The following is a 14,326-nucleotide window of genomic DNA, read 5'->3' as shown; positions in this document are numbered from 1 at the left end:
CTCCCCCACGTTCAATTTTGCCCTCTCCCCCATTTTGTCCCCACAGATGAGAACTCACAGACAGAACGGGGGAAAAACCCAAATGCACATTTATTAAGCTCAAGACATAGACACCGAGGGTGCAGGGAAACGGATCGGATCTTCGGAGGGGAGACGAGGAGGTGCAGGGGAGCAGTACATGGGGATTCTGGGGGGCTGCGGCTGGACTCCCGGACCCCAGGAGCTGGAGGCCTGAGTCCCTGGATCTGGGATGCAGACGGGCTCTTTGGGGGATCGTCATTGCCAAGACCTGGGGAGGGGCAGCGGGGTGCAGCGGCTCCAGCCTCGGGTGGGTGGGGCGGCTCATTCGGGGGAGCGTTCCCCGGCGCAAGGCTGGGGTCCCCACCGCCTCCACCCGGTCCTCAGGCTTCCGTACTCAGGCAGGGACAGCAGTGGAGGTGCCCAGGGCTGGTTTTACACACCGCCACCTCCAGGGGCTGGGGACCGGGTTCGGGAGGAGAGAAAGAGAGAGACCGAGACAGAGGGTCAGAGAGCTGCGGTCAGCGACCAGAGAGGTGCACCCCGCCCCCTCCCACAGCCAGTGGGCATCCCCCCGCCCCCCCCCCCCCGTCGTCTCCTGAAAGCCAGACCCCCTAGGGACTGTCACCCTTGAGCTAAGCACTGAGGAGCTGTCTTGCCTACCACGCCCTGCTCCATTTAGGGGCACTTGTGTGGCTTTTGTCCGCCCCCACAGGACACTGTCATGGAGGGGAACACACTTGTGATGAGGCTGGAGATCCCTGGCCCAGCTTGGGACTTTCTGGGATGTCCCCTGCCAGAAAGAGTCTCTCTTCCCTTCCTATGTCCCCAACCTCCTCTTACACCCCATCCCATTCCCACACCCCATCTCCCCAACATTTGGACGCAGTCAGAATTCCCCTGTTTCCCACCCACTTGGGACCATCGCTCAGCTGTAGTGGGTCACAGTCCCGTGCATAATCCGAGACCTTGCCCCCCCCCCCAGTTATCCACAAAGTGCCCCGTTAGGGTTTTTAAATCTCGTGAAGAGAATATGAAACAAAACACATGAAATTCCAAACCAAATCCCCCCAAGCACTGAGTACCCCCAGGCCCACTTTTTAGTTATAAGACCTTTATGAGAGGCAGAGAGGTTCCCTTCTGGTTTTTAGACGTCCCTGGAAAGGACTCAGTTCCACTAAAAGCAGGTCAAGATATTTTTACATAATTCATTTAACACCCCCAAGGAGTCACAATCTTGCATCTGAGGTTTATTCCCCCCTGCATCCTAATCTCTGTCCATCTTCCACACCCTCTCCACACCCCCACACCCCTCACCCCTTCACACCTCATCACACACCCCCCCCCCCCGGCAGTCCTCACCCCTTCACATACCCCCTCCACACTCTCGCACCTCCTCCACCCCCTTCACCTCTTCACACCCCACCGTACCCCACCCTCTCCACATCCCCACCCCTTACACACCCCTCACCCCTTCACCCCTCCACATACCTCACCCCTCCACACCCCCACCCCCTCCCCACCCCTGACCCCTTCACATTCCCACCCCACTCCACACCCCCATGTCTCCCACCCCCTCCACACCCCTCACCCCTTCATCCCTACACACCCCCCACCCCCCCACACTGCCACTCCCTCCACACCACTACCCCCTCCACTGCCCCATCCCCTCTAACACTTCCATCCCCTTCATCCCCAACCTCTTCACTCTTTGTCTGTGCTTTCCACGCTCATACTCTTTACATCCCCATATTTTCTCTTTCCCGAGGTCAGTTTTTAAAATCCATATTCTGTACATTTCTCCTTTTGTTATTTTGATACAACTATCCAGGAACCCTTCCTTCCTTCCCTCCCTCCCCCCTTTTCCCCTTCCCCCTCTCTTCCCTTTCCACATTCCTGTTTTCTTTTTTTAAGTCATCTCTACACCCAATGTGGGGCTCAAACTCACAACCCTGAGATCAAGAGTCATGTGCTCCACTGAGCCAGCTAGGTGACCCTTCCCTCCTTTTTCTTGATCCTTTCATCCTCCTTCTTCCCACCTGAACAATGAAGTCTGGAAAATATTCTGTCTCCCTGCCTCCTCTGGCGCTCCGCTCTTTCCCCATCCGGACCTCACAAGTCCTTCTCCCGAGAGGGACCCCTCTCTTCGCAGACTTGTGGCTTTCTCCTCTGGGGGATCATTTCATCCTTGCTCTCAAGGGCCTCTGTACCCGTTTCTGGGAAGCACTGGGGACTCTAAGACATTTCACATCCCACTGACTCTCCATGGTTTAACCTCTTTGGTCTGCGGGGCCTCAGCTCCTACTGAAGTTGCCACATCTGTTCTTGGTGGCATCATTCTCAGGGACATCCAACGCAGCTCCCCTTCCCCCTCCGGCCCCCACCTCTTCTCCTCCCAGACCGTAACTCCTTCGCCCTCACCTGAGGAGGGAAGCTCCGACTTACAGGATTTGCATGTTGGGCTGTGGAAACAGAGAGAGAGAAAAGCATAAAGAAATCCGGTAGCCGTGGGCTTACTAGGAAGGACGGGGCAGGCTTTGGGGACTTTCTGTTCTGGAAGTGCCCCCGCACCGTAAGCCGCCCCCACCCCTCTCCCCTCTCTCCCCACTGCTGCCAGACCTCTCAGACCTGGAGTCCGCCTTCCTGCACTTCACCTTCTTGCCTGTTAGGAGACAGACACAACGAGACGGGACATTAAGGGTCTGGACAAAAGCCAGCGGGGAAATGGTGGGTGGCCAGCGACGCCCCCCCCAACCCAAGGCAGCCTCCTTTGAGGGGCTTCGGAGCCCAGGAAAGGGTCCCACTTACTGATAATGATGAGGATGCCTAGCAGGAACAATATGGTGGCCAGAGTCATGCCCACAGTCTGCACCGTGTCATAGTCTGGGGAAGATAATGGGGGATGTCAATGTGGGGTAGCACCTCAGGCCTCCCTGGAGCCTCGACCGGGCTTCAAGTCGGCCCGCCAGGGTCCAGAGTCCAGGGATGCTGCAGGCCGTGCCGGGGGCTCCCCCAGTGGGCTAGTGTGAGGATGGCGAGCGGAGCTTGGTCCCTAGACCTTCTCTAGAAGGTCTCTACCCTTCTCTACCCTCTACCCTTCTCTAGATTCTTTGTGTATACGTAAAACCTTCCTCTACATCATATATACATACATGTATATATGATACATACATGATATCTACATCATATATATAATCTCACCTCCTTCTACAGCTGGTTCCTCCTGGTTCTGTCCACCACTGTCACCTGTCCGAATCATTGCAGGAAGCAGCCTGCACTGTGGTCTCCTTGCCCCCTAGCCACGGGATCCTGTTAACATCTAAGTCAGATCCGGGTGCTCCGGAGCTCAGAGGGCCCCACCCCACCCTAGGTTCCATTGCATTCCAAGGAAAAGCCAAAGTCCTCACCACAGCCCACACAGCCCTGCATCACCTGGTCCCCGTTCCTTCTCAGACCTCACCCCCTCCACATTCTCCCTCAGTCCCCTACCTCGGGCATATTAGTCTCTCTGCCATTCCTGGAGCAGATCAGACACGGTCTTACCTCAGGGCCTTTGTATTTGCTGTTTCCTCTGCTTCAAAGCTCCTCCCCCAAATATTCCTTCCTTACCAATGTCTGGGCTTTATTCAAAGGTCAGGGAAACCTTTGGTTGTCCATTTAGAATTTCACCTCCTCTCCTCAAGCCTTTATAATGTCATTCTTTCTTTTATTTTCCTTCATGAGAAGCATCCTTGTCTCATACACCACAGTAACTACAGGCCTTGAACAACATGCGGGTCCGCACATAGGCAGATTTTTTTTTAACACACTGTAAATGTATTTTCTCTTCATCATTATATATATTTTTTTATTTTTTATTTTTTTGGTAAGCTCTACGCCCATCCCGGGGCTTGACCTCATGACCCTGAGATCGAGAGTCACATGCTCTACCAACTGAGCCAGCCAGGTGCCCTTCTTCTTTATGATTTTTCTTAATGACATCTTTTCTCTAGTTCACTTTATTGTAAGAATACAGTATATAAACACATAACATACAAAGTGTATGTTAATAGATGATGGTATCGGTGAGACTTCTAGTCAACAATAGGCTATTAGCAGTTAAGTCAATGTCCAGGCCTCTGCCTCAGGGAATTGACTTTCATATTGTGACAAAGCACTGAAAAATAAAATGAAACATCTGAGCCATGTGACTATGGCTAGAAGTGTGTGCGTCTCCTCTTGGCAGAGAGTCAGGAAGGGCCTCTCCTAGCAGAGTAGTCAATATTTGAGCTGAGTCCCGAAGAAGGAAAAGGAGCCTTCGTCAGCTGAATGGAGAGCTAGAAGAGGAGTATGCCTGGCAGAGGGAACCACGTGTGCAAAGGCCCTGAGGTGGGAAAGAATTTGGCGTATTGGAGGAACGGTATGAGTGAGCAAAGGGAGAGGGCAAGGGAGTGTTTAGAGAGGGAACTGGGGCCAGCTCTGCTAGACCTGGGGGTGACTTCTTTAAGCTTCAGTGTTGTGGGGATGGTTTCATGGCATCATCCAAATAAGTCTTTCCCACAATCCTCGTAGGTGGAAACTATTACTATTCCTTATTTACAGAAGAGCCCAGAGGGGAAAAGTTACTTGCTCAAGGCCACACAGCTAGTGAGTGGATAAGCCAGGAACTAAATCCAGGAAGCCTGGCCTCGGTCATATGTTTTTCTGATGACCAAAACATACCAGCCTGGAGTTCTGGTGAAGATTGAAGGAGACCCAGAGAGGGTACCACCCCCCTCCCCCAAATCTGATTCTGCCCTCCATGAACCTCGCTGATAGAAACTGAATCCACATGTTCAGATGGCCCGTGGTCCAGCAGGTATCATGTTGGCATGACTGAAGCCACTTTAGCAATAACCTGTGGGGACCTGCAACCACCCCTTTATCCAGCCCCAGGGTACCCTCATCAGAATCTGCCACTCACCATAGTAAAATGGGTCAGGTTCCTGAGGAACTGTGGGAAGGAAGGCAGGAAAAGAGAGAGAGGGAAAAAATATTTCAACACTGGATTTCTTAACATTTTTGAGGTTCCAGATGGGGCCATTGGCCCAATGGTTTCTGGGCAGAAATCAAATAAAGACACCCTTTGATCTAAATAATGATATAGCCTCATAGCAGGACACATGGTCTGAGGAGTGGAGCATAGGCTGGATTCCAGCCCGACTCACACCATTGGTCAATACTTTCCCTTGTGCAGTGCACAACCTACCAAACTGTATGTGACAGTCCTGGTCCTAGCCCACTGTGGAAGCCTGAGGCAAACTATGGACGCATTTCCAAAAAAAAAAAAACCATACACACTCCCATTTGCACATGCTATTGGTAAACTGGTATCCCACTGGTAAACTGCTGAGTGCATCAGCTTCCCCTGAATATTCCCTAAAACTTTTCAGTCACCCGACAGCTCCAGAAGTCAGGCACTGTGGCTATTATTCTCATAATAGTGCCTCCTGCCACCAAATCCAACACAGGGGAGCTGTCCTAGAATATACCTTATTACATTATCTTTAATATATCCTTTGCTGTTTATTTCTAAGACAGCATCAATGTTAAGATTCAAAATTGATTTCCTAATAGTTTTCTCAGTGTGTGTGTGTGTATATGCATGAGTAAGTATGCAATTCTACCATATGAAACATACCCATCCATTCCAATTTCAGAAATGCCAACGTGTGGATAAACTCTGTGTGTGTGCGTGCGTGTGTGTGTGTGTGTGTGTGTTTACTTTTCCCCATCCCTGTCCCAAACCACACTCCCCTTCAGGAGAGCTCAGACCATCCTTCCATGCAAGAAGCCCATCTCGATGGCTCCCTAATTCCTCTGACAGCTCTCAGAACATTCTGTCTTGTCTAGAGCAGAATTCTGCAAAGCATGCACCACTAGCGGAGGGGAACCAGGAATGTCAGGGGCAATGCCAGGCACTGTCGTTAGTGTTCTTCCCTCTTCCAACCTCAGGGAAGGATGGCAGCTGCCCTGAGTTTGCGGGGAGACCATAGGACTGATTCTGGCCAATGAACTGTCAGTGGAAGTGTCAATGTCTCTTCCAGGCTGGAGCTTTTCAAGTGCTCATGCAAGAGGTCCCTTTTGCCTTTGACCTGGTGACATGAATGCTCGAGATGGTGGCCGTTCCCATTTTCTTTGGTGAGTAGAGAGCCCGGGTCACCCCGTGATGGATACATAGTGAGAATCCCGGTTGTCAGAAGCCCTTGAGATTTTTGAGACTATTTGTTACCAGAGCAACTCTAGCCTCAACTGACTGGTATAGGGGCACTTAGGCCAGACTCTGAATAACACTGATTCACACAACGTGTAAGTTCGTCCTTCTCAGTTCCCTGTCTGGTCTTCTAAGAGGAAGTCTTAGGTAGGCGCAGACGTGTCTTTAACACCTTCCACCTTGTTAATGTCCCTCTTTTCCCAAGAGAAAACAGTCCTTGGGCTCAGAGCCTTCAGCAGGCAACGATATCTAGGTAGAATTTCGTGACATTATTTGGTTTTCTCCTTTAGTTGTTTAACCAGCATTTGATCGCACTGACTCCGTGCCAGGTCCTGGTCTAAGCACTTCACAGGTGTTAATGCACCTAATCTTCACAGCCACTCTCAGAATTAAGGTGCTATCTTCATTTCATTCCACAAACAAGGACACCGGGGCCCAGAAAAGTGGAATCACTTCTTGAAGATCATTTTTATACTTGCAAGGCAAAAAAAAAAAAAAAAATCCTGATTTTCCATTTGTGATGGTGATACAAAATGAAGCCAATTAAATTATTTACTTTTTTAAAGACTTTTATTTTTACAGAATCTCTACGCCCAACGTGGGGCTCAAACTCACAACCCCGGGATCAAGAGTCGCGTGTTCTATTGACTGAGCCAGCCGGGTGCCCCTAGTTTTTTTGTTTTTTGTTTTTTGTTTTTAAAGTTAATCCTGGGGCGCCTGGGTGGCTCAGTCGTTAAGTGTCAAACTTTGGCTCAGGTCATGATATCGTGGTTTGTGAGTTCGATCCTCACATCGGGCTCTGTGCTGACAGCTCAGAGTCTGGAGCCTGCTTCAGATTCTGTGTCTCCTTCTCTCTCTGCCTCTCCCCCACTCACGATCTCCTTCTCTCTCTCTCTCTCTCTCTCTCAAAAATAAATAAATATGAAAAAAATTTTAAAAAGAAGTTAATCCTTTAAAGGAAAAGGAATGAACATGAGTGGGGAGCATTTGGATAGGGCAAAAACTGTGAAGGTGGTCCTCGAAAGCATCAAGTTGGGGAAACATGATTTTAGAGTCATGTGTGCTTAGCCCCCCCCCCCCAGATGGAGAGTACATTGCTTTGACTCCTCTGCTGTTAATCCTGGCACTTACAAAAGTCTTCCAAAGAAGTTTTCTAAAATGAATAAATGAATGAGTGACTGACTGACTGAACGAATGTGAGCCCTGCTCGGCTGCAGAAAGCTGCATCACAGATGGAATGGTTGGACTAGCCTGCTTCGTCCCCTGGGTCTCCACACAGCCTGCCTCCCCAAAGCAGCGGGAGCCCACTGGGTGAGGACCTGCTCCAGGATCCTCTTTGGTTGCACCCTGGGTGCTCCGTGCGCTGTGCAGAAGTCCCTCTTCTGGTCCCTGCCACCCCAGCAATCTGGTTCCTCGGGGCGAGGCTGGGCTGAGGGTGGAGCCAGGAGGCAGAAGAAGAAATGTGCACCACCCCTGGCCAGTTGCCAGGGAGACATCAGGAAGGAGGTGGTTGCTATGGCAACTGGGGCAACTTAAGAGGTGAAGAGAGGTAATGGGTCTGGGCACCCCAGGCTAGGTGGGGTCCTGGGGTCGAGGTTTCTAACTCCGAGGCCAATCTTGACTCCCTCTGCTCCCTTTGTACTTCCCGGTGCTGCCCCTGCAGGGCTGGCTTCCGGCCAAGCCCAGGGTTCTTCTCAAGGGTGGGACCCCAGGCCCAGTCATGCTCCTGCACCCCCTTTCTGTTTGCCCCCAACTCTCCCTCCTGCTTTCTGACGGGGTGGAAGAGCCCTCATCCCCTTCCACTGTGCCCCCCGCCCCAACAATCCATTAATCAGCTTAAGTGGTGCAACACACAACATGCTCTTCCTCCGCCCCCCTCCCTGGGGTTTCCCAAGACCTGTGGTCCCCCCTTCTGCTATGACTGGGGGAAAGGTGGGGGGAGAATGGTGAGGCGTCTGTCCTCCCACCTCTGCCCGTCTGCTGCCATCGATCCTGTTAACCACCATCTCTGCAAAAAGAAGCCCTGGGCTCCCGCCAGGCCTGCTGCCTCAGCCCTGCCCCCCCCTCCCTAGGGTGGCTTCCAGCCTCTGCAGCCCCCCCACCCCGCCCTGCTTCAAATTCTGCAGATATGGCTCAGTGCAGCAGCCCCTGCCTGCCGGGAAAGGGGGCAGGGAAGGAGAGATCGGAGTGGAACTGGGGTTCCCTTCACCACCAGGGGCTCCTCGGCACCACTGGCCTATCCCTTCTGGCCCTGCTCTCTGTGCGGGAAACCCTCCGCCTGCCACCTGCCCCCCCCCCCCCCCCGCCGCAATTAAAGTATTCTTCCCTTTGCTCCTCTGCAGAGGCGGGCTCAAGAAAGGGGGCTCTCAGGGGGCAGTGGGTGTTTAAGTGGGTGAATAACTGGGTTAAAGGGTGTGAAATGTAAACTGCCGTGTGGCTGGATGGGGGTGAGGAGGGACATTTGTGTGCACGCTCGAGTGCACCTCCCGGACCAGACAGCACCCCTGGATGTGGGCTGGGAAGGAGGGTCCTGCCACCCATTCTGGCCCAAGGGGGCTCACTGCAGTGGCATGGCCCCACCCCATGGTGCTCCTCCTTATCTCCATTTCTCTCCCGCGCTGTGGGTCCATCGCTCTCTCCTGCTCTATGCCTTTCTCTCCGCCTCTCTGTCTCTTTGTCTCTGATTTTCTCTTTCTCTGCATCTTTCTGTTGCTCTCCGCCTTCCCCTTCACTCTCTGAATATCTTTCAGTCTCATATCGGTGCTCTTCCCGGGTCTTTTTCTGTATCTCTGACTCGGGGTCTGCTCGTGCTCGCTCGCTCTCTCTCTCTCTCTCTCTCTCTCAGGCTTTCTCAATTTCCACATTCCTTTCTGCCTCCCTCTCTCTCCTGTCTCTCTCCATCTCTCTCTCACTTCCTCCAGCTCTCTCCCCCACTGTCTTTCCGTCTTTCTCCCTCCTTCCCGCTGAACCTGCCTGTCAGAGATTTCAGGAGACACCCACCATAGGCGCCAGGGCTGGAAGAAAGAGGGATGTGGACCCCCTTCTTTTGCCCACCTCGGAGACCCTGAAATGTGCCAGAGCCTCTGTGGTCGCAGACCCACCCGTTCCCACCCTCGAAGCCCGTCCCTTCGCGTCCACTACCACCGCTGTGCAGGACCAGCCGCCTGGTTGCCATAGCTACCGGTCCGCGCATCCTTTCTCCCGGGACTGCCGCTCTCCAACCGCGGGTCCCGCACAGAAACGACACCACCGGGAGGGGGTGTCCAAGAGGCCTGGAGGGGCGCCAAGGGGTGCGCTGCAGGGGCCTCCGCCCTGGGAAGGAACGGACACCCCCTTCCCCATTCCCCTCCCTTTTCGGTACTGGAATCTCCCTAGATCCTCTCTCCTAAGCTCTGAGATCCCGGAGCCTCCCCCACCCTCACCCGCGCGCCCTCTCCCCGGGCGGCGCTCACCCTTTGTGGGGGCCTGGGTCGGGGTCGCCATGCCGGACCGGAGCAGGGGGCGGCTGGAGGCCGAGGTGGTGAAGGCGCGGCTGCGGCAGCTGGAAGCGGGACGGACTGATGTCGGGGGGAGATGGGGGAGCCCTCGTGTGGGGGGTGCCGTAGCCAATGGGGGCCCGGAGAGCCCGCCCCCGTCCCGGCCACCCCCGCCCCCGCCCCCGCCCACTGCCGACGTCCCCGCCCCTTCCCCAAGGGTGGGGGCGCCCCCTGCCGGGGCCCAGGGGGCGCCCGGGCTTTCGCGCAGAGGGACTGACAGATCCGTAAAGCGCTGTCGAGAGAGAAAAGCACGTTTTATTGAAGTCTCGGCGGCAGAGAGGAGTCTGTGGGGGCAGGGCTGGGGAAGAGGGCAGTCCAGGTGGTGGTGGTGCTCAGGTGGTGGGTGGGAGGCGCCAGGTGCCAGGGGAATCCTGTGGGGGTGAAAAGGGTGAGGGGCAACAGAGCCCCCCAGCCATCTCATCCCACCCTTCGTCCCCTTCTCCTGCCCCCCTCCCCCAGCCTAGCCCGAGCTGCAGGACCTGGCTGGGTTCCATCGCGCCAGGTGTCTCTACCGCCTGCGGGTGGACAGACCTGAGGGGGAACACGGAGAGTTCGGGTGTCAGGAGGGGCACCCCAGCTCCCGCGGAGGGGGGAGCGACAGGGGAAGTCCCGGACCTTCGCTGTCGGATCAAGTCCCTCCCTCCGCACGCCCAGAGAGGACCAGGAAAGGGGTTCTTGGAACCAGCCTTCACCCCCAAACACCCAAAGTCTCCCCCAGACTCACGGCGGATGGAGCTGCGGAAAGTTCCCTCCTCTTCATCCGGTTCCCCAGTCCTGGGAAAGGAGAGGCAGAAGGACGTGGGGATGAAAAAAGAGAGGCAGATGCTCCCAGGAGCCCCCCAGTACAGCCCTCATTTCACAGACCCCGGTACTGAGGGCCAGAGACCCGCGAGGAGCAGGCTCGGGGGCCGCCAGAAACTAGAAAATCGGGCGCACCCAGGAGCAGTTTAAGCGTGTGGCAGGACGCGCTCCAAGTGCCTCCCGGAGTGCTGGGGAAGAGACTGGAAGTTGGTGGGGGAGGGATGGCCGAAGGGCTTGAGGACAGACGGCCTGGAGACAGCCTAGGTTAGAAACCCAGAACCCTCATCTTCTAGCTGAGTGATCTCGGGCAAGTGACTTCACCTCCCTGCGCCTCGGTTTCCTCCTCGATAAAATGAGGTTGTTGACGACAGTCTCATGCAAGGGGTGTGAGGAGTAAATAACATAATACACGATAAAACAATATCTTTTAAAACGTGGGACTAAACATTAGCTATTCTTTAAAATAACATTTAGAATTGTTTTCACACGGAGACGGGATTCATACATTGCTTTAAATTTTTATTTAGAGATGAATCAAAGAGCTGGGAACAGGACTCTGAGCTAAACTGGGCCGCCAAGTGCGGTGATCTCATTTCGCCGTGGCTCCTTCTTTCACAGCACTTATCACGCTTTGTGATTTTATATTTGTGGGGCTGCGGGAACCCACGGCCGCCGCCCCCACTGGGCTGGGAGCTCAGCCAGGCAGGGAGGGCAGTTTAGTTATTCGCCGTTTGGTCCCCAGGACCTGGCTTGCGGCTTGGCACGTAGTAGGTGCTTAATACGTATTTGCCGAAGGGTCGCTGGCTGTGGGTCGAGTGGACTCCCTGCCTCACTCCCAGCGCCCTTCTAGAGCGGAAGGAGGAGAGTGAGAGCCCCGAGGGGCCTCTTACCTCTGCTGCTGGTTGAATTTGCACCGGCATCTTCTGCCTGTGGGTGGGGGTAGGAGGGCAGGGCTGAGATTCCGCTCCGGGCGGGCACCGAGCGGCGCTCGAGCGCCAGCGCCGGCTCGCGAGGGGCGGAGCCGTGGGGACAGAGGCGGGGTAGGGGCGGGGCGGGGGCGGGGTAGGGGCGGGGCGTAAACCGGGCGGGCCAGGGCAGGATGGGGGCGGGACAGAGGGCGGGGCAGGGGCGGGGCGGGGACGAAACACCGCACCTGCGGGGGCTGGAGGTAGCAGGGTGGGGGTACTCACTCAGGACGATGAGGATACCCAGAATGAAGAGGATCCCGGCGATGATGAGGCCTCCGATCCGCAGGGTTTTGTAGTCTGTGGGCGGCAGGGAGGAGAGTGAGAACAGGGAGGGGAGGAGGAAGGACAGGAGAGGGGCAGAATGGGGAGGAAGGGGCAAGGAGGATCAGGGAGGAGAGCAGAGAGATCAATGAGAGGAGGAAACAGATGTGGGAGGAAGAGAAGAGGGATGGGGAGAGGAGGGGGTGGGAAGGAAAAGGAAGAGGTAGGCAGGGCAGGGAGGAGGGAGGAAACAAGAAAGTAGGGGAGGATGATGGAGAGGATGAGGGGAACAGAGGGGAGAAAGGGAGATGGCCGCAGAGGATGAGCCGTAAGACATTGAGAGGTAAAAGGAGAAAGAGAATCAGAGAGACAGGGAGGGGTCAAATAGACACACGGAGACACAGAGACACAGACAAAGGGAGATAAAAACAAGGAGTCAGAGAGCCTTCTGAGAGACCAGAGAAAGAGAGAGAAGGAGACTGACAGAGATATAAATACTGAGTCAGAGATAAAGGAAGAGAGAGACGAGGAGGAGTGGGAACAGGACCGGCAAACCCAGGCCACCCACCCTCCCAACTCCCAAGCATAGATGCCCCTCCCTCCCTCACCATAGGTGAATGGATCGTGTTCCTGTGGAGCCTCTGGAAAGAGAAAGAAGTCAAGGGTTGGATGCTTCCTGGGGCCCTGGACAGGAAGCGGCATAAAGAGACCTTTTGGGGGCTTTCCTGTCCTGGGCTGAGAGTCTGGGGACTATTGGGCCCTGAACAGGCTGTCCACCCCTCTCTGGCTCTTAGCTGCCTCATCTGCACTGTCCTGGGGGGGGGGGGCAGGTGGTCACTTAACTGCTACAGCTTCCCGCCTCATCCCGTGTTGTCCTTGATTCTGTCCTGTGCGGGAAGTGGGGTTCCATCCCACCCTCCACCTTTGTCTGCCCTGGGCATCCTCCCCTCCCCTCCCCCACGTGAAACCTCCAACTTCCTGGTACCCCACTGACTCTGTTTAAGTTGGAGTCTCCAACTTGGTTCTCTTGAAAGGCTTCCCTCCCCTCCCTTGGGGCTGAGGTGGGTAGAGGGCTACCTACCCCAGACTCACCTGCATTGGCCATGGCGAGGAAACCCACACAGAGAACCAAGATGTGGTGGAGAGATCCCATTGTCCTGGAGAACACCAAGGGTCAAGAAACGTGTTTCCTAGTACCCCCACCATTGGGGCTTGAACCCAAGGGGTTAAATCAGACTCCGGGGGGGGGGGGTGTGATTCCAAAAACGTCCATCATCCATCTTGGCCACTTTGAGAAACAGGGGCACCCCCTGCTTCATGCGGACACAGTGTCACCAAAACAAGCCACAATGGGCAGGGGTGAGACACATAGTCACAGGGGTCTCCCGGAGGCCTGGGCCGCCCTACAGCAGGCGCCAGATTCCCCACACCTACCCAGTGGGAAGACTGGGATGGCTCGCCCCACCCAGACTGAGAGACAGACACACGGGGAGGGGTGAGAGACACATGCAAGGGCCCACCTGCCCTCCCACCACGGCCCTGCTGCATCCGTGTGATATCCCAGCTCTCCTGCCCTCGGCCGCTGGCCGGCTCTCTGCCTGACCCTGGGTATAAATATCTCCCACTTCACCCTGGAGGAATTTGCCTCACACAGGCCACCATGGCAACAGCCTTCCTTCCCCCACTGGGGGGTCATTCCCAACCCTGCCAGGGTGAGGCCGGGCTGCCACACGGCTACAGGCTGCCCCTGTGGGGAAGGCCACCCCTTCTCTCCTTCTGGAAATGATGAGAACAGGGGAAAACATCCCTGTCTGCCTGCCTCTGGGTGACTTTCATAGGCAGACACCCGGCGAGTCGCATGAGGCCCAGACCAGCCAGGCTGAGACACAGAAGACAGATGCCAGGGGCAGGGACACACACACACACACACACACACACACACACACACGCAAGCACACGAGCACACGCAGTGACAACGCCCACTCCCCAAACCTCTGGTTGGAGCAAGATGTGGGGTGGAGACAGTCACGAATACGATACTCCTCATCTGAGCCTCCCGTGCTCCCAAACAGTGACGCAATCTGACCCACACACGTGAGTGTCCCAAACCCACCCCAAGCAGGGTGCACGCTCTGCAGCAGGGGAGGGAGGAGTTGCGCCCCGCACTCCCGCTCCCGGGGAACCCCACTGTCCCCACCACGCTCCCTTCCTCTTGGGTCAGGCCTGCCTGGAAAGCCACGGGCTTGGCCACTCCTGCTCCCAAAATAGGTGGCCCAGCCAGGCGAGGGGTGAGGCCCGGAGGGGAGGGCAGGGGACGCTCACCCCAGTCAGGCTGTCCCCTGCTGAAAGAAGGCCCCCAAACGTCCGGCTGTGCCGGGGGTGAGCACTTTGGACCCCCTGGCCCAGAGCTGGACTGCGCCGCCCTCAGCGGTCTCCCCTCCCGGCCCCACCCCACCCTCACCCTCCCCAACCAGCAGCTGTAACTGGAGCCCGGGCTGGAGGGGGGCCAG

At 55.7% G+C, this 14,326-nt stretch overlaps 2 protein-coding genes across 5 annotated transcripts; both read right to left on the bottom strand.

Moving 5' to 3' along the window:
- Positions 1-67: 67 nt before the first annotated feature.
- On the bottom strand, positions 68-10,207 carry FXYD7 (FXYD domain containing ion transport regulator 7). 4 transcript variants are annotated; one of them, XM_053210040.1, is made up of 7 exons: positions 9,703-9,893; positions 4,961-4,990; positions 3,220-3,327; positions 2,827-2,901; positions 2,638-2,680; positions 2,440-2,480; positions 68-476 (listed from the first exon to the last, which is right to left on the bottom strand). In XM_053210040.1, the coding sequence occupies exons 3-7, from the start codon at positions 3,275-3,277 to the stop codon at positions 454-456; spliced, it is 240 nt and encodes a 79-aa protein (XP_053066015.1). In that variant the 5' UTR covers positions 3,278-3,327; positions 4,961-4,990; positions 9,703-9,893; the 3' UTR covers positions 68-453. The 4 variants fall into 4 exon arrangements, with proteins under 4 accessions (XP_053066015.1, XP_053066016.1, XP_026900648.2 ...); XM_053210041.1 differs by having other exon boundaries at positions 2,647-2,680; XM_027044847.2 differs by lacking the exon at positions 3,220-3,327 and having other exon boundaries at positions 2,647-2,680; positions 9,703-10,207.
- FXYD1 (FXYD domain containing ion transport regulator 1) lies at positions 10,022-13,417 on the bottom strand. Its single transcript, XM_015072005.3, has 7 exons — positions 13,337-13,417; positions 12,909-12,973; positions 12,425-12,457; positions 11,778-11,852; positions 11,478-11,514; positions 10,511-10,560; positions 10,022-10,317 (listed from the first exon to the last, which is right to left on the bottom strand). Exons 2-7 carry the CDS (start codon positions 12,967-12,969, stop codon positions 10,295-10,297), a joined length of 279 nt encoding a protein of 92 aa, XP_014927491.2. The 5' UTR covers positions 12,970-12,973; positions 13,337-13,417; the 3' UTR covers positions 10,022-10,294.
- Positions 13,418-14,326: the final 909 nt, after the last annotated feature.

Source organism: Acinonyx jubatus, chromosome E2, assembly GCF_027475565.1.
Source record: "Acinonyx jubatus isolate Ajub_Pintada_27869175 chromosome E2, VMU_Ajub_asm_v1.0, whole genome shotgun sequence".
NCBI classification, from domain to species: Eukaryota; Metazoa; Chordata; class Mammalia; order Carnivora; family Felidae; genus Acinonyx; species Acinonyx jubatus.
This window is presented reverse-complemented; position numbering and strand designations above follow the sequence as displayed.

What these genes read in the sequence shown, in the direction of transcription:
- FXYD7 (XM_027044847.2), bottom strand. Translation starts at nt 10,207, where the DNA reads ATGAGATGGCTGGGGGGCTCTGTTGCCCCTCACCCTTTTCACCCCCAC. An exon ending in GACCCAGGCCCCCACAAAGG is followed by an intron (nt 4,991 to 9,702) that starts GTGAGCGCCGCC and finishes TCCTTCCCACAG; the next exon opens with TTCCTCAGGAACCTGACCCA. An exon ending in AGGCATCCTCATCATTATCA is followed by an intron (nt 2,681 to 2,826) that starts GTAAGTGGGACC and finishes GTCTCCTAACAG; the next exon opens with GCAAGAAGGTGAAGTGCAGG.
- FXYD1 (XM_015072005.3), bottom strand. Translation starts at nt 12,969, where the DNA reads ATGGGATCTCTCCACCACATCTTGGTTCTCTGTGTGGGTTTCCTCGCC. An exon ending in ACACGATCCATTCACCTATG is followed by an intron (nt 11,853 to 12,424) that starts GTGAGGGAGGGA and finishes TGCCGCCCACAG; the next exon opens with ACTACAAAACCCTGCGGATC. An exon ending in AAATTCAACCAGCAGCAGAG is followed by an intron (nt 10,561 to 11,477) that starts GTAAGAGGCCCC and finishes CTCCTTTCCCAG; the next exon opens with GACTGGGGAACCGGATGAAG.